This window comes from Chelonus insularis, unplaced genomic scaffold (assembly GCF_013357705.1).
Source record: "Chelonus insularis isolate UGA/USDA-ARS -01 unplaced genomic scaffold, ASM1335770v1 contig_88_pilon, whole genome shotgun sequence".
Classification (NCBI taxonomy): domain Eukaryota; kingdom Metazoa; phylum Arthropoda; class Insecta; order Hymenoptera; family Braconidae; genus Chelonus; species Chelonus insularis.
This window is the reverse complement of record NW_023276776.1, coordinates 191,121-211,044: the sequence shown is the minus strand read 5'-3', so window position 1 is coordinate 211,044 and position 19,924 is coordinate 191,121. Positions and strand designations below refer to the sequence as shown.

General features: G+C 29.4%; 4 protein-coding genes across 7 annotated transcripts; 1 reads left to right on the top strand and 3 right to left on the bottom strand.

Annotated features, from left to right (window-relative positions):
- Positions 1-2,662: 2,662 nt before the first annotated feature.
- LOC118072040 (hypermethylated in cancer 2 protein-like) lies at positions 2,663-7,805 on the bottom strand. Of its 3 annotated transcripts, none has more exons than XM_035091601.1 (6): positions 7,666-7,805; positions 5,711-6,055; positions 4,963-5,264; positions 4,594-4,884; positions 4,264-4,504; positions 2,663-3,582 (listed from the first exon to the last, which is right to left on the bottom strand). In XM_035091601.1, the coding sequence occupies exons 1-6, from the start codon at positions 7,666-7,668 to the stop codon at positions 3,325-3,327; spliced, it is 1,440 nt and encodes a 479-aa protein (XP_034947492.1). In that variant the 5' UTR covers positions 7,669-7,805; the 3' UTR covers positions 2,663-3,324. The 3 variants fall into 3 exon arrangements, with proteins under 3 accessions (XP_034947492.1, XP_034947493.1, XP_034947494.1); XM_035091602.1 differs by lacking the exon at positions 7,666-7,805 and adding an exon at positions 6,291-7,423; XM_035091603.1 differs by lacking the exon at positions 7,666-7,805 and adding an exon at positions 7,180-7,423.
- On the bottom strand, positions 7,682-9,282 carry LOC118072041 (uncharacterized). 2 transcript variants are annotated; one of them, XM_035091604.1, is made up of 5 exons: positions 9,118-9,282; positions 8,954-9,033; positions 8,308-8,646; positions 7,957-8,221; positions 7,682-7,853 (listed from the first exon to the last, which is right to left on the bottom strand). In XM_035091604.1, exons 1-5 carry the CDS (start codon positions 9,132-9,134, stop codon positions 7,772-7,774), a joined length of 783 nt encoding a protein of 260 aa, XP_034947495.1. In that variant the 5' UTR covers positions 9,135-9,282; the 3' UTR covers positions 7,682-7,771. The 2 variants fall into 2 exon arrangements, with proteins under 2 accessions (XP_034947495.1, XP_034947496.1); XM_035091605.1 differs by having other exon boundaries at positions 7,752-7,878.
- Positions 9,283-9,375: 93 nt separating this feature from the next.
- Positions 9,376-10,684, top strand: LOC118072199 (phospholipid phosphatase 6). Its single transcript, XM_035091895.1, has 4 exons — positions 9,376-9,515; positions 9,578-9,715; positions 9,791-9,890; positions 10,037-10,684. Exons 1-4 carry the CDS (start codon positions 9,507-9,509, stop codon positions 10,429-10,431), a joined length of 642 nt encoding a protein of 213 aa, XP_034947786.1. The 5' UTR covers positions 9,376-9,506; the 3' UTR covers positions 10,432-10,684.
- A 70-nt stretch (positions 10,685-10,754) lies between these two features.
- On the bottom strand, positions 10,755-19,831 carry LOC118072198 (alpha-tubulin N-acetyltransferase-like). Its single transcript, XM_035091893.1, has 10 exons — positions 19,499-19,831; positions 19,263-19,419; positions 19,008-19,188; positions 16,275-16,424; positions 15,224-15,395; positions 14,216-14,357; positions 13,694-13,796; positions 13,248-13,335; positions 13,004-13,050; positions 10,755-12,105 (listed from the first exon to the last, which is right to left on the bottom strand). Exons 3-10 carry the CDS (start codon positions 19,112-19,114, stop codon positions 11,658-11,660), a joined length of 1,257 nt encoding a protein of 418 aa, XP_034947784.1. The 5' UTR covers positions 19,115-19,188; positions 19,263-19,419; positions 19,499-19,831; the 3' UTR covers positions 10,755-11,657.
- Positions 19,832-19,924: the final 93 nt, after the last annotated feature.

The window sequence follows — 19,924 nt, the reverse complement described above, 5'->3', positions numbered from 1 at the left end:
TTACGAAGCCGAGAAAAAAAATTCACGGCACAGAAGGAAGACAATACTCAATAAATTAATCGGGCATACTCACACACACACCCACACACACACATCAATATTCACATTAATAGTAATTATTCAAATAATTTATTCCATCATTCGGTAAATAATCTGTAATATTCATACGAAACAATAAATATTTGTTTAGAGTGTATTTATCAGCATAGTATACGATTTGTTCTTTTATTAAATATATTATATTATATTTAATTATCAGGTATTGCCTGACTTTATCGGTCGGAAATCAATCGTTTATCGTTATAGTTAATATTATTGAGAGAATAAATTTGAATATAAAAAAAGTAATATTTCAAAATGATTGTATTGAACAATTGAATATTTAATCATTAATAATATATTTCTGCTCAAAAAAAAAAAAAATGATAGAAAATATTAATTACTTGTGAACATGAACCTCATTTTTTTCTTTGTTAATTAACATAAGATGTTTCTGTGAAATTAGATTCAATTAATTTAGAGTTTAAAATATTTCTATTTATTATAAACAAATTTTCTCTCTCTTAGTAATTAATTTCTTACTATGAAGAGTATTTGTACTCATAGTTATTAATATCTTGTGACATTAAAATAATTTAATATATTCCTAATATTACTAAATAAAAAAAAAAACTATTCATAAACAATCGGCCTGTTTTTCATCTTTTCTAATCATTTTTTATTGTTTCTTGACTATCATATTCTAGCGGTTACTTAATTATTTTTAACGACTTTCAATATCTGTATTAAATGCGTTTCATTAAGATTCAATATTTAATATTCAATTAATAATTAATTAATAATTAATAGCAAATATATTATCACATTTAGATTGTATTAATTCATCAATTCATAAATTCATTAATTACGAAGTATTTGTATTTTTAAAATTTTTAATTTTATTTTTTTATTTAGCTACGACTTGTCGATTTAATTCTCATGGAAGCTTTTTTGCATATACGTAAGAACTCAGAGTAATCGAAAAGTCATATTATTCAGACTCGAGTGTCTTAAAAATATTCCTAAATTAATATCAAAGAAGAAATTGGCACCATTTGGTATTTTCTCCCTGTTTTCATCATTTTGTCAAACGAAATTATTATTTTTTTTTTTTAATTTCTTCGACACTCGAGTTATTTTAAAAATTTTTTTTTTCATTTATTTTTAAGTTTATTATCTTAAATCTAAGAAACATTAATATAGAATATATTGTGTATAGTTATGGTATACATCAGGACACTTATGACCTACGGCAAAAATTCAACAGTTAAAAGACTTCTTTTCATTAACAATTAATTAATAGTACTTAAATGTTGACAGCTTATGTTTCAATGATGATTTTATGGCAAAACATTTTTTTTCTATATTTTTATGAAAAATCTTTTCAATTCAGTATCTTTAAATAAATGGTTATTTTTGCTAGATTGGCACGTATTATTTATAATAATTGTCTGTATTAATAAATAATATCATAACTGTACACTACAAATATTTTAAATATTTAAATCAATAAAATATTCAACAGATTACAATAAAAATGTCTTCATATTGTTGAAATAAATATTTGCTTACAACTACAAGCAAAAAAAAAATATAAATTTTTATCACATAATTTATAATAATATTAATAAATAAATAATTTAAAAAATATCTTCCCCTAAGCATGTAATTACTACAATGAAATATCGACTAATTTCAAATCCTATACAGACTAATATTTAGCATTATCGAAACTTGATTAATGCAGAATAAATGTATATGCGATGTAAATGATTGTATAAAAATGTTACTGAATTTGGCATATAATACATGACACTAATGTAATTAATTAGTAAACCGTTTAATTAACATGTGTTCATGTTGATCACAATTAAAGATTTTATATAAATATAAATCGTAAAGTATTCGTTAAAATACAATGTATAATATCAAAAAGCAAAAAAGTATATATATTGGACATTCATTAGATAAATAGGCATAATATTTAGCAATAATTTATCATCAAATGCCTTTACGTTGTAATAATACCATCATTATCATTGCAAACGGAAGCGGTTTATTGTGTCCAATGGTATTACTTAACTTGACAAAATCTTATACACTTTCAAGATTAATAATCATTCATTGTTTTATATATATTATTATCTTCTATAATTTCGTACTGATAAATACCATATATCTCAATTATGATAAAAAATAAATGAATATAAAATAAATCCACATGTGCAGGCTGGTTAATGGGTTAATTAATTAACAATGAGCATTAACAGTGATAATTATTATTACACGAGTGCATTTTAATTTCGATAATAAATAGCACCGACTACTTAAATTTTTAGCCAGAATCCTCTGATAATTTTTTTTACAAAATAATTCGTGATTTAATTTTATCAAATTTCCATTTCCCCTTTTAATCAGTCTTTAAATTGCCAATCACAAATGTCGCTTAAATTAAAGAATTAATTATAATTCAGTCTAATCCTTATGCCATATAATTTATTGAGAGATAATTGATTTTACAGATAATCTTAATTAATTTAATTATAATTATTACCAGTTTACTAATTTCATATTAATAAATATTTATCTCTCATGATAACAATAAGAAATTTTTTTTGTCTGCATTAAAATTAAATATTTTTCAAGTAATTGTGCTGAAAGTGATTATTTTAAAATCATTAATCTCTCAATAAGATGAGGATTCTAGCACATATATCAGCAGTCTTAAATGACTAAATATGACCATATCATCATTCCTATCACGTTAGCCATAAAGTATATTTATGGACTCTTTCAGTCTTTCTTCAAACACCAGTCTAAAATTGCTAGCACCATACGGCATATTTCCTTTAGCAATAGAAATACATCGTGCGATTAAATGAATTAATATAATATTTGATGCAAGTTTGCATTTAAAATTTAAAAATAGATGACAAGTATAAGATGATAAGAACATGCAGTATTTACTGATTGACTTTCGATTAATTTAAAAATTCTTATCAATTTAAATTACCTAGTAAAGGGAGAGGTAATTATGCCCCATGGATTTTCAAAAACTTTGGAACGGTGATGAGCTTACTTTACCATAATAGCAATTATATATGGTCAATAAATGATCAAATAATTATAATTAATAATAACAATATTTCTGAGGCAACGACTTCCATCTGTCTCTCCCATTATAGATTAATTGATTTTCTAAAATCTAAATCCCTTATTGACGTATTTAGGACGTAAACTGATTGCTCGTACGAGCTAAAAACTCGCGATCGAGCAATCTTTTCGTTAGTTCGCCAGGTCTGAATTAGACGATGGCGAAGAGGCCGGAGATTGGACGTGTGTAGTTGCTGAATCTTCACTCTTAACTGGGAGACTTGGCCCCATCAGCATACCACGTGGACTGAACGTGTCACAATAAAGATTCTCTTTTTTATGGACTCTACGGACATGACTACGTAGATTGTCACGACGAGCACTTCTGTATGCACAATGAGGACATAAATGAGGCTTCTCACCAGTGTGCATTCGACGGTGCTGAATGAGCTGTAATTGAAAATTTACATAGATTAACAGAGAAAATAATTTACTATCATTAAAATAAATATTATTCTTTAATTAACTCTGAATGATTATATGGAGTGAATTAAAAATATTTTGACCATTTGAGTTGGTACAAAAAATATCTCCAGTTCTAAAACTACTTATTCTATGCCAGATTTCAAGTGAAAAAGTTGGATAAAATTGGAGTATTTAATTCATTTGATTGATTACTCAAGTAATTGGATTAATTAATTCGCATGCTGAAAAGAGAAAATCAATTCAGCTAATGAAATAAATCGAAATGGCTTTATGGGCACAGTAAATTTAATCAATATTTTAGAGTTAGAGAAATTCATTAATATTTCACGATGTATTTGTTGTTGTTGTTTGAGAGTTACAAGTTACCAAGCAGTAGAACATAGATGAATGGAAGTATTAGCTACCAATCCTAAAATTTATTCACTGATTCTATCTTTTTGTTTAATCAACCATGAACAAAAGCTACATTCTGGCATTAATCCAAAATCCGAAATTCAATCAAGAGAAAAGGAGGACAACTTTTAACAATATTTATATTTGAAGTTTATTCCTTTTTATTCATTTTTATGTTCATGTTATTATTTTAAATTATATTAATAAAAAAACTTATTAAAAAATATTATTTAAAACTGCTTTTTGACTTACTTTTTTGAGCTGAACCGTGCGAAAAACACAAATGTCACAGCAAAAATATCTGTCATCACGATGCCTTCTCATATGTCTACTTAGATCCACTTCAGATGATCTATCAGCTCCACAAACTGCACAGCTTACTCTAGTTTCTGGAGCTGTACCTCTAGCATGAGCTCTTAGGTGTCTTTGAAATGCTTTTTCTATCGTGCAAGCGTATGAACAAAGTGAGCATCGGTATTCCTCTCTTTCATATCTAGGAAATAGAAAAAAATATATCCATAAAAACTGAGTTCATTTTAATATTCAAATACGTTTTTTTTTGTTAAATAATTTTCCAAGTACCTATACCTGACGCGCTGAAGAGCCAGCGATCTCTTCTTACCCGTCGGCGTCATTCCTTGAGCAACATGAGCAGCAACATGAGTTTCCATTTCACATCTGGAGTTGCTAGTAAAATCACAACCAGTGGAGGGACATCTTCGAGCACTAGAACTTCCTTCGGATCCTGAAGATGAGGCTGGATGACAGTCGATTATGTGTTTTTTTAATGCTGGTCTTGTAGCAGCAACAACATCACAAGAACCACATGGATATCCTCTATAAGCACCAGCAACTGGACTATTACCCCTAGATCTTAATAAAAAAATTTATAGCATTAGCTAGAGCTTTAATGAGCATTAAAATAATTGATAATGATGATGATGAAAGTACTTTTCAGTATATGAAGATTGATCACTTTCGTAATCACTTAAATCAGATGGTAAGGAAGGTACTTCCATGGCTTCTAGAGCTGCAGTAGCTGCAGAAAGTCTCTCCAACATTGCTCTAGCATAAGCACCTAGAACCCAGCCATTGAGGACGGGAGATACAGTTTCTTCCTTATCAAAACCAAAACAAGACATGAGATCCACAGCATTAGATAAATTGTTATTTCCTGATGGATGAGAACTATTGGTGCTTCCAATATCACTTTCATCACCGGGATCTTCATTATCAATCCCTTCTACATGACTCTGAAAATTTTTCCCATTTAAAAATGTATTATTTATAAATATTGTTCAACTAACAATAATATTTTTCATTGATAAAAAATGATCAAGAGTTATTTTTTCATATTTTATCAATGATTAACTATTTAACAATATTATTCTAACAGCTTAAAATATTCAAGAAATAACGTTTAATCGTTTATTGATTCATCTATTTTTGCTATATGTAAATGACTGAGTTATCTATTAATCTTATCTTGCTAAAAATGATTCAAATAAATTTTCCAATTGTATTGGAAAAGGGATTCCCGTTTTACTTGAGTTCATTTGTAATTTTAGCTTATTTGTTCCAGATGTTAAATTTAAAAAAATAAATATATCAATATAAGACTGAGCAATAAATATTACTTGATTTATTGCAAATAGTTGCTTGTTTGATTAACATGATTGATAGGTAAAAGTAAATTTACCTGGTGATCATTCTCATCATCTTTTTCGATGTCATTTTCGTTGTCTTCTAATTTTATTTTTTCTTCTGGTATATTCGAATCTCTAGAGTCGTTTTGATCATCATTTTCACTCTTTGGTTCAATTTCATTCGATGACTTGGTAGTTAGCTCCATAGCTTGACACGAGTTTTCTCCACCTAATACGTTAACTCCTAATGTAGTGGACTGTTGCGCGAGTGAATTCAATGCAAGAGCTGCACGAGGAAGAATCTGTTCCACTCCAGGTGGTAAAATCGGATGTTGTAAGAGCCGCGGATCGCCCCAGAGTCTGCTGGCGGCATGGAGATTCCAGATCCCATATTCCATCTGTTGAAAAAATGAAACAATACGAATAATTCTACTTTCTAAATATTTTTTTTAAATTAAATTTTTTCCATCAGTCAATAGCTCCTTTGAGAGATTTAAGTAAAAAAATCGGAAAAATTCATTTCAGGCCCAATTAACAGTTGAAAAAAATTTTTTTTTTTCAAAAGGATTTTTGTATTATGAGGAATAAAAGAGATTTTGAAAGCTGAAGCTGACGAATGATTATAGACAATACCCTAAAATAATGATAGATCACAGCTTCATCTTATTCAAAGAGTCTTCGATCTCGCTACCGGTGGAATGATCGTGACGATCGAAAGTGATAGTGTCGAGGGATTCGATCATGACACTGTTCCTTAATCCAACGAGATCCAAGATTAGAACGAACGTTAGAATAATAAAGAACACGCTGAAGATAGCAAAAAAAAGGATTCCCGAAGAGTCTGGTGCATTGGACCGGTTGGATCGTGACTCGCGTACTTGCATGCTTCAACATAACTCCGTGTACATATCAAGGGAGAGAGAATTAAACTGGGGATAGGAGTCCTTCCTTAGAGAATCCGTTATCCCAGCTTGGGGGCTCTTTGTCTCTTTCCTATTTTCCCTTATCTCTTTTGCCCGCTTGCTGCTCTATCGCGAGCTCAGTGTCCCAGCCACCGTGGTTGACCCCTTCCCATTGCCCTCAGGAATCGATTTGTTATTGTTTTTGTGTCTGCGGTTCAGGAGTGTAGGAAAGCGGGTTGAGGGTGAGAGGAAGCTCGAGGTCCGACCGGCGCCAGGGTGCCTAGAATGGAAGGGGTGATGATGAGAATGTTGAAGAGGGGTGGGAAAGCATGAAGAGAACAAGAGAGGGTGGATGAGGGAGTCACAAGAGGTCCAAGCTGTGAGGAGGGAAGAGGACGCGTTGAGGATAAGGGTGGGGAAATAAGGGAAGAGAGATCGCTGGCTTGACAGGTGACAACCGATTGGACCACTGACGTCACGGATCACTCGCTCGACCGCGTGCCACACATGCTCTTGCTCTTCCTATCACTCTTGCTCCCACCACTTGACACTTCCAGTTGCTTACATAATTCAAAGGCCGAAAAAATAAATTAAAATCACCAAAAATTACTGATATTTACGTGCTAACCCGGGCTGATACCCTCGCGACGCCTCTATCTGGTTACCATTACACTCGGATGTATGAAATGCGCCAACATACACTATCCCCCCACAATAGCCCTATTTATGATTGGGCAAAATTGCTTTCCATGCGCAGAATAAAATTGCGTGGCGGAAAAATCCTGTAAGATAATATTGACAAATTGTTAGGATTGTTTTTTTTGTCGAATTTTTATCAGATATTGGTATAATAACTGATTTAGGTATAATAGAAGGTCAATAGATGCTTTGTAAAGCTAGAATTTCGATAATTTAGTTATTAAAAAATTGTAAAAATTAAAGAAAAATTAAATACGATGTTCTGATGAGCATGCGCCATCCCCGGGGGTTGATATCAGCTTGAGAGGGGACGCTACGAGCAAGAAAATTGTTAAAATAGAAATACCCATAGTGGAAAAAGCATTTACAATATGGCGATTATATTTTAGGAGAAATAAAGCATATACCATATTTTTTTTGATGATTATCCAAAAAAGTAATATATTCTATAATCTTGTATACAACATCATTTGATATCATTAATTAACAGCCTGATGAATAATTATTATTTATTCATGATTCAGAAGCCTTATTTAATATAGACGAGAAAGCTTTCAGCATATTAAAATGTACTTGTTCCAAGCTTTCATGCACCCTGAAATATCAAAAAATCAATATTGCTACTAATTAAATGTTTTTCTTCTAATTTCATAAGTAATCTATGTATTTAATTAATAATCAATAATTAGTATACTTACGATTCCAATTGTTTTTCTACTTCAGCTGAAGTATTTTTAAATTCTGTAAGATTTTTACTTATAGAGCCGATTCCATCAGCTGATTCAGGGAAGAAATTCGTCATTGAATTGAGTATTTCCGTAATCTCATCTAAAGTTTTCTTTAGAGTGTTTAAGTCTTCCTCTCTCTCTGGAATGATTATATCTTTAACTGCAAGTTTATCAGAGGATTCCAATACTGAGTAAATCATTTCAAGATTCTTCATGATTTTTTCTTCATGAGTTTCTAAAATATTCGAAATATTTATAATTATGCAACTTCATTAAATAATAAAATAATGCACAAATTTCTTTAAAAATTAATATAATTACCAAGAAATTTATCAACGTCTTCCAACTGCTTTTTGATACATGTTTCAAAATGATTCAAAGCTTTAATATCACTAATTCTGCTCCGAACTGCATGAAGCATGTATTCACATTCTTCCTTTTTTTTAGCCAGAGCGGCTACTTGATGCAATAAAGTTTTTTCTCTTTCTTCAACTTTCTTTTTCATAATAACTTCTGCTGCAAGAGATAGTAAATAATCATCATAAAGAATATCTATTTCACTTAATTCTGGTTCAGGTTCACTTCTAACTGTTTCTGATAATGAAGCAGGAGGCATCACAGATCTTCTTGGATTTAATACTACTCGTCTTGGTGGTTCACCTATTAAAAAAAACCAAGGTAAACTTCAAATACGAATTATTATAAACTTGTCTTGATCAGTCCAAAAAAACATTCTGATATAAAAATGAATATACAAATTATTGTGAATAAATTTAATTACATTAATTGAATTAAAATTTTATCAATTATATGTAGAGGTGAGTGGCTCGTGATGCAAGTTCAGAGAGAAAGAAATTGTGAAAGCACAGAATTATGATTTAAATTAATATTGTGTTGTCAGTCTTAACATTATGAGATAATACTTCATTCATAAAGAGAAAATAAATTTGTATGATTTTATTCTCACTTCTAGGAACTGTTGTGGCATTAAGTCTATTTACACTACTAGATCTGCTGGCAGAAGTGGCACGTTTCGGAGTAGCTGGTCTAAAAAAGGAAAATAAAAATATAATTTATATTATAAATAATCAAATTGCCAATTGTCTATTATTTTTTCTAATAATTATTTACTTTGGCGGTCTATGCATTGTTGATGTTGTTCTTAACCTCAATTTAAAGAATTTAGAGTGTGACAGAATAAATTACATCGTAAATTTCACTTCGCACAAAATATAATAATAAAACACTAATGCCGGTTAAATGAAATCAAAAACAATTGGTTATGTTTTACTTATAATACAGCTTATAAAAAATCTGTAGGATGGCGCTACTATCAACTTGTTTTGGTTGGTACCACTGCTTAGTACCGAAGTCAGTTGGTAGGAAGGTTGGTACCCTTGTGGTTAAACTATCCCAGTGCGTATCATTTTTTCATGAAGTCCAAAATAGCTTAGCTGTAACAATATCATATTTGTTACTTACTCTTTAGAAATAAAGTTGAAAAATATACCGGCAACATCATGGAAAAGGTTAGAGTACAGAGTAATTTTTATATAATTGAAAATATCTGATTTATTTTCAATCATTACAGAAAACTAAATCGAGAGAAATACCAACCGTCTTAAGTAAAATATTATCAATAGATGTGTACTTAACCAATACCTTTGTAAAAAAAGCTGAACATTTTTTACCTTTCAAACAATTGAAGATGCATTACAAGGCTTTAGAGGTTTTTATTAGCTGAATGCAAAATTTTTATTGATGTAGATTAAGTTGATAATTCATTTACTAAAAATATTTTAAGATCTCTGCACATACGATTACATGGTTAGCTGGATGGTTAGCTTTCATTTGGATTTTAGGAAGTAAAAACTTGTATCAAATGCAAGTAAATTTATTCATAGGTGAGTTTCTCAATTTTGATGACACTTACTAGTGACATTATTCTATTCTATCAATGATTATGGTCATGATTATTGAAGATACAAGACTATATAGCTCAAACATAGAGACATTGAGAGAAAAAATTAAGAAATTTCATATTCCTTAGGCCTTTTACTGGATATCATATGTATTGCTGTTTTAAAAGCTTTAACAAGAAGAAGAAGGCCAGCAAAAAATGACGACCCTTTTGAATTTGGTCCTGATAAATATTCTTTTCCATCAGGTCATGCATCTCGATGTACATTTATTACGTATTTTCTGCTCAATTTATGGCCTATTTCTCCTATTTTTATTCCCTCCTTATTAGCTTGGACGATTTCCGTTTGTCTTTCTCGACTTCTCCTTAAGAGACATCATATTCTAGACATTTTAGGCGGTGTCGTACTCGGCATTTTTGTAGGATTATGTGTTCAACTGATTTATTTAGAAGCTGAGACATGCGCTGGTCTCATTGCTTGGCTTACAGATGAAAAACTTGATGGTGGAGAATATCATGTTTAAACTTATAATTGTTATTTTGATCTCGAAAAAAATTGTGTGAATTATCAAAGATAAGAAAAAATTTAAAAGATAAAGTAACTTGAAAATTTTGTAATCATAGATGAAAGATTTTATATTATAATAAAATGGTTTGTTATTTAGTGAGTGAAAGAGAATTAAATAATTATATTAAATGGTTTCAATACTCGTAAAATTAGTATACTCTAAATGTTAGAAGCCAATGAAAATTTTATTTTTTTATTAAAAAAAAAAATTGGAAAAATGATAAATAAAATATATTTGCATTCTTTAAATGGTTCTTTAAATAATTGTAGAAAGGTTTGTTATTATTTAAGGTTTTATTTTATTGTATAAATTATAAACATAAAGAAATGTATTTTTGACACGTAGCTTTTGTATATTGCATCGAATACTGTCTTTCAAGTCTGATTACATTATCTAATACCAAATGATTTTTATTGTGTAGAGAATGAATAAATTTTATAATTGAAATAAAATCAATATTGTGTCTAATTATAATGATTACAATTAATAGTTTCAATTATTATATATGTATATAAAGTTATTTTGGACTTTTTTTCATCCTTATGCGAAGTCTTTATAGCAGAGACAGAACATAGCCCTCGAATTACTCATCCTGAAAGATTTATCAGTGATTGATGAATAAACAAATCTATTGAAACTAACTAACAAATATAATAGAGTGTTTATTTAATAATTTTTATACTTTATATATTATATTTAATAAATTAAAACTTAAATAAATATATTATCTACTCAACAATACTCTAAATGATTCCTAAAGGCTAGAATAAGTAAGTTCTTTTCAATTAGCATATTTGTGCACACCTAAAGGTGTCTGTGCTTTGTGAGTAGTTATTAATAAATTAGATAAAATGATACAACTAAATATAATTTATAGATTCATTTGATTATCAATAAATATTTTGAATTACACAGCCAGAGTTAGCGACCTTTGCATCTTTTATTAATTAATTAATTAATCCATGAGCTTTATGACTAGTGATTCAATAAAGCAATTCACAGCTTAATAAATGGATTAATTAACGAATAAGTTTGATTATTGAATTACAGTGGGTGTTAGTTCATTACTGCATTGATCTGTAGTTTCCGTTGAATAATGTAGAACAGAAAATCACTGATTAATTTTCACGAAGTAAATTCTTCTACACTTGGACTTAATTGTTCTTTATTTGTAATAAAATCTACCACAGTGGAGAATGATAAAATTTCAGATCCAAATGGCCAGATTGATTTCCAGCAACTTCTTGAGCACATGAGGGACTTGGCTTGATACTCGACGACGTTTTTTGCTCTTCTGAATGAATAGATATCAAGCTTTTATTTGATGCTGATTTACTGAGTGCTGAATGAGATTTTTTCGATGCTGATTCTGGTGGTTTTGGCGTTGGCTGACGTTCTGGAGGCGTCGGTTCACGTTCTGGCTCAGGCTCTGATGGAGGTTCTGGTTCAGGCTCTGGCATAGGTTCAGTTTCAATAGAGATTTCGCGAGTTATTGGTGTTGGCTTTGATTCAATTGCTGGCGTTGGGACGGTTGATATTTCATTATTACGTTGATTCTGCTCTGGTTCAGAATAAAGACTTAAAGATCGTGGGCGCTCCAGTTTTGGACCAGGTGTTGAAGGGACTTCACTAGAAAATTAGCCCGTGGAAATATTTTTTTATGATTTCATTTATGAATTATTTAACACCATCACAACACAACATTTATAGCTTATTGCTTTTATAATTATTCTTTTATAAAAAATATGAAATTTATGGTTAATAAAAATTAAAATAATGGAGTGAATATTTTAAAATCATTTTTATTTGACATTGATTTTGATGATAATAATAATTAAAAAACATTACTGAATTTTAAAAAATTATTTATACGTGATCTATAGACAATGTTTTATTTAAAAAATCATGGAAAATAATAAATTTAATTAAATAATAGCATCAAATCGAAACAATACATCCTAGAATAAAAATAATTATTGCTATATAAACGAAACAATATAAAGCACATCAATTCTATAATACTCAATCACAAGCTTTGAAAAATAAAAAAAACTTATGTACAACTCGTAAATAAATAAGCGATTGTGCAAACAATGATTTAATAAAACTACATCATATAAAATATACATAATGTTTATAAAAATAAAATTAATTTAATAAAGTATAATATAATTATAATAAATAATCCTAATAATTGCGACATCATTATTAATAAAATGATATAAATATTCTAAATATCATCATTCTCTTCGTATCCGGTCTTTTTAAGCAGTCTTTATTATAATACAAAATTTAATTATCTTATAATTTTACCAGTTGTAAGTTAAAATTTATGGAAGCTCAAATATATCACTTCAGACATGATACGAAGCAATGAATCTTTAAAAACAGAAGCTCTTGGTGATCATATGTGGAAACGACATGTGGTGTGAACTTAAATACTTTTCATTCTCATTAATTACATCTATGAACTGAGTACAAAAGCCAAGACATTGTTCATTTGCTCGTTTAATCTTCTTCTACTCACCCAGTTCGTTCGGCTGCTTGGCCAAACATTGGAGCGTTATGTATTATCTAAAAGAAGAAGTTATGCGATCAATTAGTACAGTAGTCTAGTAAATAATATTCCTTTAGTCACTCTAGCAAATGAATGAAATAAATCTATATAAAATTAATTCCAAGCACAATAAATATTAAACTAATTTAATAATTGGAATTTTGATTAGAGTTTAATTGACTAGAAAATTTCATAATAAAATATTTTTCATTACATTTGCCATTGAGCAAGGTGGCCTTGCAGCGGCATATCGTCCGTAAGAGCTTCTTGGTACTCCTGAATGAAGATTGGAATGTCCATTGCTGCAAAAAAATTTTTTCAGTTGAATAAATATTGAACAACTTCAAAAAGAGTAAATAATTTATAATTGAACAGTTTGAGCTCGGAGTTATTCATTTCTGGTGAATTTTTTTGTCGAACGATGATTCAATAATTATTTTTATGGATGACCAATTGGATGTAATTTTTTGATCAATAAAAAATTTTTTATCATTAATGTAAATAATGTATTGAATCAAGCATTAACAACGAAGCGATTCAATTGGCAAATTTAATAAAGCATGAAATATTAATTTTCACATTACATAACATGATTAAAATAATTCTCATAAAGAATATAAGAATTATGCTATTATTCATTTATCTAACTATCGTATTTACCTTGTAGCAGATGAAGGTTTACTGTTGTTATTATAGCTGTAAGAGGAATCTATAGATCCTCTAGTCGGCAAAGAATATCTACTTCCTCTGACGTCCTGACATTCTGAAAAAGTAATGAAGTTATAAAATAAATTCAATTAGCATAAAAAATGAAGGCAAAGTACGTTTATCATTAGTTTTTAATACAGTATAAGTAATCGAGCTTGGGAACGATTATAAAATCGTCCATGACCAACTGACAACGTCAATTAGCCATGGATGACATTGACCGGTTTTTAACTGGGCCAGAGTAAAGCTACTGGTAAGGGAACATGTCGACCTTCGATCTTCGTGTAGGGCTAAATGTTTTTTTTTGTTCTTTACCAGCTAAAAATTCTCTTTTAAACTTAATTAGAACAACAAAAAAATTTTCAAGAATATCAGATGGTAATTACAAAATAAAATAGCTTTCACTAAAAAATGCTGACAAAAAAGATCTATTTTTATGATTTAAATTTAGGAAAAAATTTTACTATTCCTTACCGTCATCAAAGAAACCTTGGAAAACAACAAATTTATTATTCTGAGGAATGATTCCATCAAGTCCATAATGTCTTCGAAGAAATCGCAAAAACTTTTCCGATGGTCTATCGATCGCCAACTTAACTGGCCTAATTTGTTCTTCCTAAAAAAAAAAGAAAAGTCAATTATACATATATCAGATAGTACAACACCTAAAATTTTTCAGCTGAAATTGAGATTGATATCAGCATTCGTGATAAAATGTAAGAAGAAATAAAAATGAGGGTGTTATGTCACGAAATAAAAATTGTGGCAAGAGGTATCTAGTAGCAGCATGACTTGAGGTTCATTCACCTGATCACTATCTCTCCGTGTCTATGCTTCAGCTTTTAAAGTCTACTGGGTTCAAAAACTTTTCACAAGTACTTAGTCGACCTCTCAAGCTAATTAAGATCGCTAACGATCCATAGCTGAACTGGTTTACTTCACGCGATTAGTCAGACTCGTGGTAAGCAATTGAAAGGGAAAGATAAAAATAAATCATTACACTGGAATAATTCTTTCCATTTGAATAAATTTAGAAGAAAAATGTGTATTTAAAATATCATTAGAATAAAGCTAAGAATAATTATTGTGATAATTATCTTTTTTGTTAATTTTTTTTCTGAACTAAAGAAATGCATTTTTTTAATTCATAATTTATTTGACTTTAATGAAGAATAATAATTATATGTTCTATACTGGAATATCCAATTTTATGAATAGTTATTATCATTGATTATGATGCATCATTGAATTTAAATCATGAAAAAAATTTTTATAGCTCTAGAAAACTGAGATAAGTGAAAATTTAATTCTTTCATCCATTAATGACTTTCTATTCTAATTGAACGGTTGTTTAATTATTATGAGTAAAATCTGATAGAAGCCGGAAAGAAAGTTAATTGACTATGTAAGCAAGCTGATAATAAATCAAAAACATTAAAGTAATGAGAAAAAGAATTTATAATAAAAAAAAAAACATCATACTGCAAGCATGTATTGGTAAAGATCCTTTCCAAATCCCATCCGTTGTTTAGTTTCATGTACATAAAAATCAAGAACACAACGAGGTTGTAGTTGATAATGAGCACCAGTTTCATCAAACATAAAAAGGTTTTTCGATCCAGTCTTCAAAAGTCCCACAACAGTTCCGAAACCTCTGCAAATGACAATGAAACCATTTTCTTTAGTATATAATTTTTTATAAGTAGCACACAATCTAAGCTTATAGACTATAATTTGTCATTTTCTTTGCATTCAAAGGCTTAATTCTTCTAACCTCTTGTGCTGAATATTTTGTTCTTTTCTATATAAAATTAATGTATATAATAAACTAGGTCATTAATCGAAAAGCATTGCTATATTATTTGAGCAATTCTATTTAAAATGTAAGAAAGCAACTTCTTCAAGGAAATTCTAGTGAGGTCGGTAGCAGGAATCGTGTCTTGGCTAAGTTCCCAAGTTCCTGAGATATCCGCAGTCACAAGTTACACTTGAGTGCTTTTCCCTTTCTTTGGATACCATTCATGACCTCATTTGGGAATTTACTTGTTTTTTTAATCACCCCAAAATCGTCTAGATTTAATCGTTAAATATTCTGATAACAACTTATTTTAGACTATCTACTATTGATGATTTCAATAATGATTAAATCCAATTTTCATTTCAAACAAATCGTTCTCTAAAACTACTAAAGAATGGTATAAATATAAATTCACCGATTTCCATAAATTTATACCAAATAGAACCAAAAATAGTTTAATTTACATTGAGATATTTTCAGCATTTTCTTTGTTTATTGTAAATTTATAAAATCACTTAGTCGTGACAATCTCTATGCTTCTATTGATTAAACAGTCACGGTGAGTTCAATTGACCATTATAAGTATGAATTATCTTTCTAAACTAAAACTTTCTTCTGGGTTAGCAGTCTTTTTACTCCATCAATATTCATAAATTAAAGTTATCTCTACAGTTTCCAAGAGATCAGAACTTCAGGCTATTATCTAATAAACAAAATTAATATGAAATTAATTACTGGTTGCCTGCGTTGTCTACAAGAAGATAAACGATGTGATCAGTATCCCTGAGCTTCGCTGCGCTTGTGATAGGTTTACTGAGTCCCTGAGCTTGTGCTGATGCTTCTCCCATTTCATCTATGATTCTCGACAACTGTCTTTGGGATTCACTGAAATTAAAGTCAATTATTAATTATTATTTCTTTTGTTACTTATTAATACTTACTATAATTAAATTAAACAAGCTAAGATTAATCTTTGGAGTATCAGATTTCTTCAAGAGTAAACCATTCTATTAAATCAAAGCATGAAGGTATTCAACCTCTGCATGTTGATGCCTAAAACCGCAGCTTTCTTAGTGTTGAAATAGTTGGATAATAAAAAAATACAGAAATAAAGGAAAAAGATGGGCCAATTAAGAAGTAGAAACCGTTAGGTAAACAATGAAGAAATGAATCATTGTGAGCCAAGTGTATCAGAGCGTACTGATGGAAACTTTCAACAACGCTATTCGTGGCTTTCACGAAAGTATACAATTTCGTGAAGAAGGAATTGATTTTTATATAATGATTGTAATTATGAGAATACAGATAAAGATAATAAGAATAATAACAATAATCATAATGCAATTTATAGCCACAATCAAGTCAAGACAAGTGCATAAGAGAACACGTATCTACTTAAACTTGTTATGCAAGTCATATTATAACGTCATTTGAGAGCTCAGTGCACGATAATTTGTCTCTACAATCATTCGTTTCCATGTAATAATTTATTTTAAGCGGCTGAAGATTTTCTCTCATGGGAAGACTTTTGTTTAAGAGTAATAGTGATTACATCTTTAGGAAATTATCATAGTCCATTCTAATCCATAGGAATTATTTTTAACAATTATTTAGCTATTATGGGATAAAGATAGATTTAAAAATAATTTAGTTATTTTAATGCTTAGAAGTATTCATTAATAAATGTTTTGTAATACATTAATATTAAGTTTCTGTTGATGAAGTGATAATTGAAATATTCAATACTATAATTATAGATGATTAACTAAAGCTAAAGTCATAAAATTTATTAATTCATAACCCGGCATAGGTAATTAAAAATTTTTTGAAGCAAACAAATTAAATTTTACTGTTTACTGTTTATTAATTAGCTTTCAGCTAGACTAATTATCGATTAATTGTGTTGATAACGTTGGGGGAAAATCAATCAATTACGTAATTTGAAATTTTTTTAATAATAAAAGAAGTTTATGTGCTTTATATAAATAGCTAAAAATAAACTCATTCTTACACCTCGTCAATAGTTAATTTTTCCGGATTTGTGTCAGAAATGTGTACCGTTATAATGCTAATTTATGACTTTTTAGATATTCAGGCCAATCAATATATCACATGTGATACGTGAGTACACTAGAGTCAGTTTATAGTCATTCCAATTCTGATGGTTTTCATTTTTTATTATCAAACATTTCCATGAATATTGATAAACGTGTTTTCACACCAGAAATTCTAGATAAATCTCTAATGACTAATTTTTCATTTAATCTCAAAAGGATCTTCATTGTCATGGCTATAATTTTTTTAATAAAAAAAGGAAGAATAATAATAATAAAAAAACGGATGTAGGAAATGGCTACATTCGTCATGCTTGGTCGATCGAGTCTCATCGTTTATTCCGTTACTTGGAGCAGATCTTTAAGCCTACTACAAGTGTGATTCACCTGACGCCAAGAGTAAATTTTTAGAACATTTGTAAAGCAAATAATATATTCCTAGCAAGTGTATAGAACTGCTATATGCTAATAAATTTTAAGAATTCCTTTTAAACAATCTATGAATAAATTTCACAAGCTTTTCCATTTTATCATTTCAATTTTTTTCCTTCAACATTTCCATCAAGTATTTAACACTTTTTAATAATTCTATGTCATGAATTAACTGAATTTTTTAAATTAATTTTATAAAAAAAATTAAATCGCATTAATTAAGCTGAGGTAAACAATTTTTATCATGATATCAACAATAACTAAAAAGCTTACGAGGATAATCATGATAATTACACAACATACAATTCAATTAGAATAATACCCAACATGTGATGAATTCTCTACACGTCATTCAATAAAAGATGTATTGCTACTTTCTGACGTAAATTTTTTAAACTTCCCACCATCTTACAAGTCGTCTTGTCCGCCCACCTGCAGAATAAATGACTTGAAAGGAGTGTCTTGTACCTTGTAAAGATCACAAGTATCATAGTCACGTCTTCTTTTGATTTACACTTACGTATTCATGTTAAATAAACTTTCTATTACAATGTTCATGTAAAAAAGATTGCAATTGATCGAAACGATTAGGGTTATTAGAATCATATCATGGAAAAGTGATGACTAGTATTATCTGATAATTGATATTGATTTGAAGTAGTGAAAGTATTCTAAATGTCAATAATTTATTCAACAACCACGTAATGATAGATCAGAATTGAAATATATTAGTGACCTTGTTTTTTTTTTCCTTCTTAATTCCGTATTGAAAAATTTGAATAATAGATTGGCGTTTATAAGTTGATTTGAAATCGTTTCTTTTTCTTGTGCTGAACTTCATAATATAAATATCAAAACATAAACAGGAAGTATTTAAAAATGTTTAAATAAAGCTTAAAAATAATTTCCTGTATAATTAAAATATTATAATGTTATTAAATTATTTAAAATAATAATTATGAATTATTTAAAAAATTCTTACTTATATTCTCTTCGATCTCCAGGCCTAAAATCCTCGGGAATCAATGTATGCGTTATCTTGTTAATCTTACGAGGCAAGAGTCTATTTACGTTGAACTTGAAATCCATCTTGACTCTTTAGGCTTTCCCAGCTAGCAGAATCCACTATCACTTTCCGTAGATGTTTTCAACTCAATAAATTACTACAAAATAACCAAGCTGTCAGACGTACAAACAAAATACATTAATGATGTAAAACAAAAAAAAATAAACTAACCTTTATTAATAAGGATTAATACTTCTTTCTGTTATTTAGAAATTTAGGAACACTAAATCATACTAAAGTTGAACTGTCAACGTCAGGTGCACTTTAAGTGCCGCCGAAATACAATAAAACAACCCTTGGTTCATTCACTTCCGTATTTAAGCAGAAACTAGATACACAGAAATGTAATTAATGACGTAAATTAATACTTCTGATGAGTTAGAAACTTGATTAAATTCTTTATTTACTTTTAGACGGTTAATAACCTAGACTTGTCATGAAACAATTGTCTTGACGGATCAGAGTGATGATTTAATGAAGGATGAAGAAAAGGAGGGTGTGGAAAATGCTTCTTCTCGATGTTGACACTCGGAGATTGCGTAGTGATGATGCTCCAGGAAGAGAGGGAAAATTTAGAGATGTATTGTATTCGCGATTGCGCAAAAAATCCGGAAATTATTACGTGAATAAGGTAAGAACATTAAATGTTTGAATAACGTGAAAGATTCAAAGGAGTGATCTACACTCAACAACACTCAGTACACGACTGTTTTATTTTTACGAAGGTCGCGCGCCATTCGACTGAATAATTGCGCACGCGTACTGACGCCTTGCCTACACCACTCTTTTTACCATATGATTTCAAACACCATTTTACTATTTTCTGGCACGAG

Coding starts and splice junctions, on each gene's coding strand:
- LOC118072198 (XM_035091893.1), bottom strand. CDS start 19,114: ATGGATTTCAAGTTCAACGTAAATAGACTCTTGCCTCGTAAGATTAAC. Junction 13,336..13,693: donor AAACCTTCATCTGCTACAAG/GTAAATACGATA, acceptor ATTTTTTTGCAG/CAATGGACATTCCAATCTTC. Junction 13,051..13,247: donor CACCTTGCTCAATGGCAAAT/GTAATGAAAAAT, acceptor TTCTTCTTTTAG/ATAATACATAACGCTCCAAT.
- LOC118072041 (XM_035091604.1), bottom strand. Junction 8,647..8,953: donor TGCCACAACAGTTCCTAGAA/GTGAGAATAAAA, acceptor TTTTTTTAATAG/GTGAACCACCAAGACGAGTA. Junction 8,222..8,307: donor AGACGTTGATAAATTTCTTG/GTAATTATATTA, acceptor CGAATATTTTAG/AAACTCATGAAGAAAAAATC.
- LOC118072199 (XM_035091895.1), top strand. Junction 9,716..9,790: donor TGCATTACAAGGCTTTAGAG/GTTTTTATTAGC, acceptor AAATATTTTAAG/ATCTCTGCACATACGATTAC. Junction 9,891..10,036: donor GCAAGTAAATTTATTCATAG/GTGAGTTTCTCA, acceptor CATATTCCTTAG/GCCTTTTACTGGATATCATA.
- LOC118072040 (XM_035091601.1), bottom strand. Junction 5,265..5,710: donor ATGATGAGAATGATCACCAG/GTAAATTTACTT, acceptor AAAAATTTTCAG/AGTCATGTAGAAGGGATTGA. Junction 3,583..4,263: donor GCACGGTTCAGCTCAAAAAA/GTAAGTCAAAAA, acceptor TTTCAATTACAG/CTCATTCAGCACCGTCGAAT.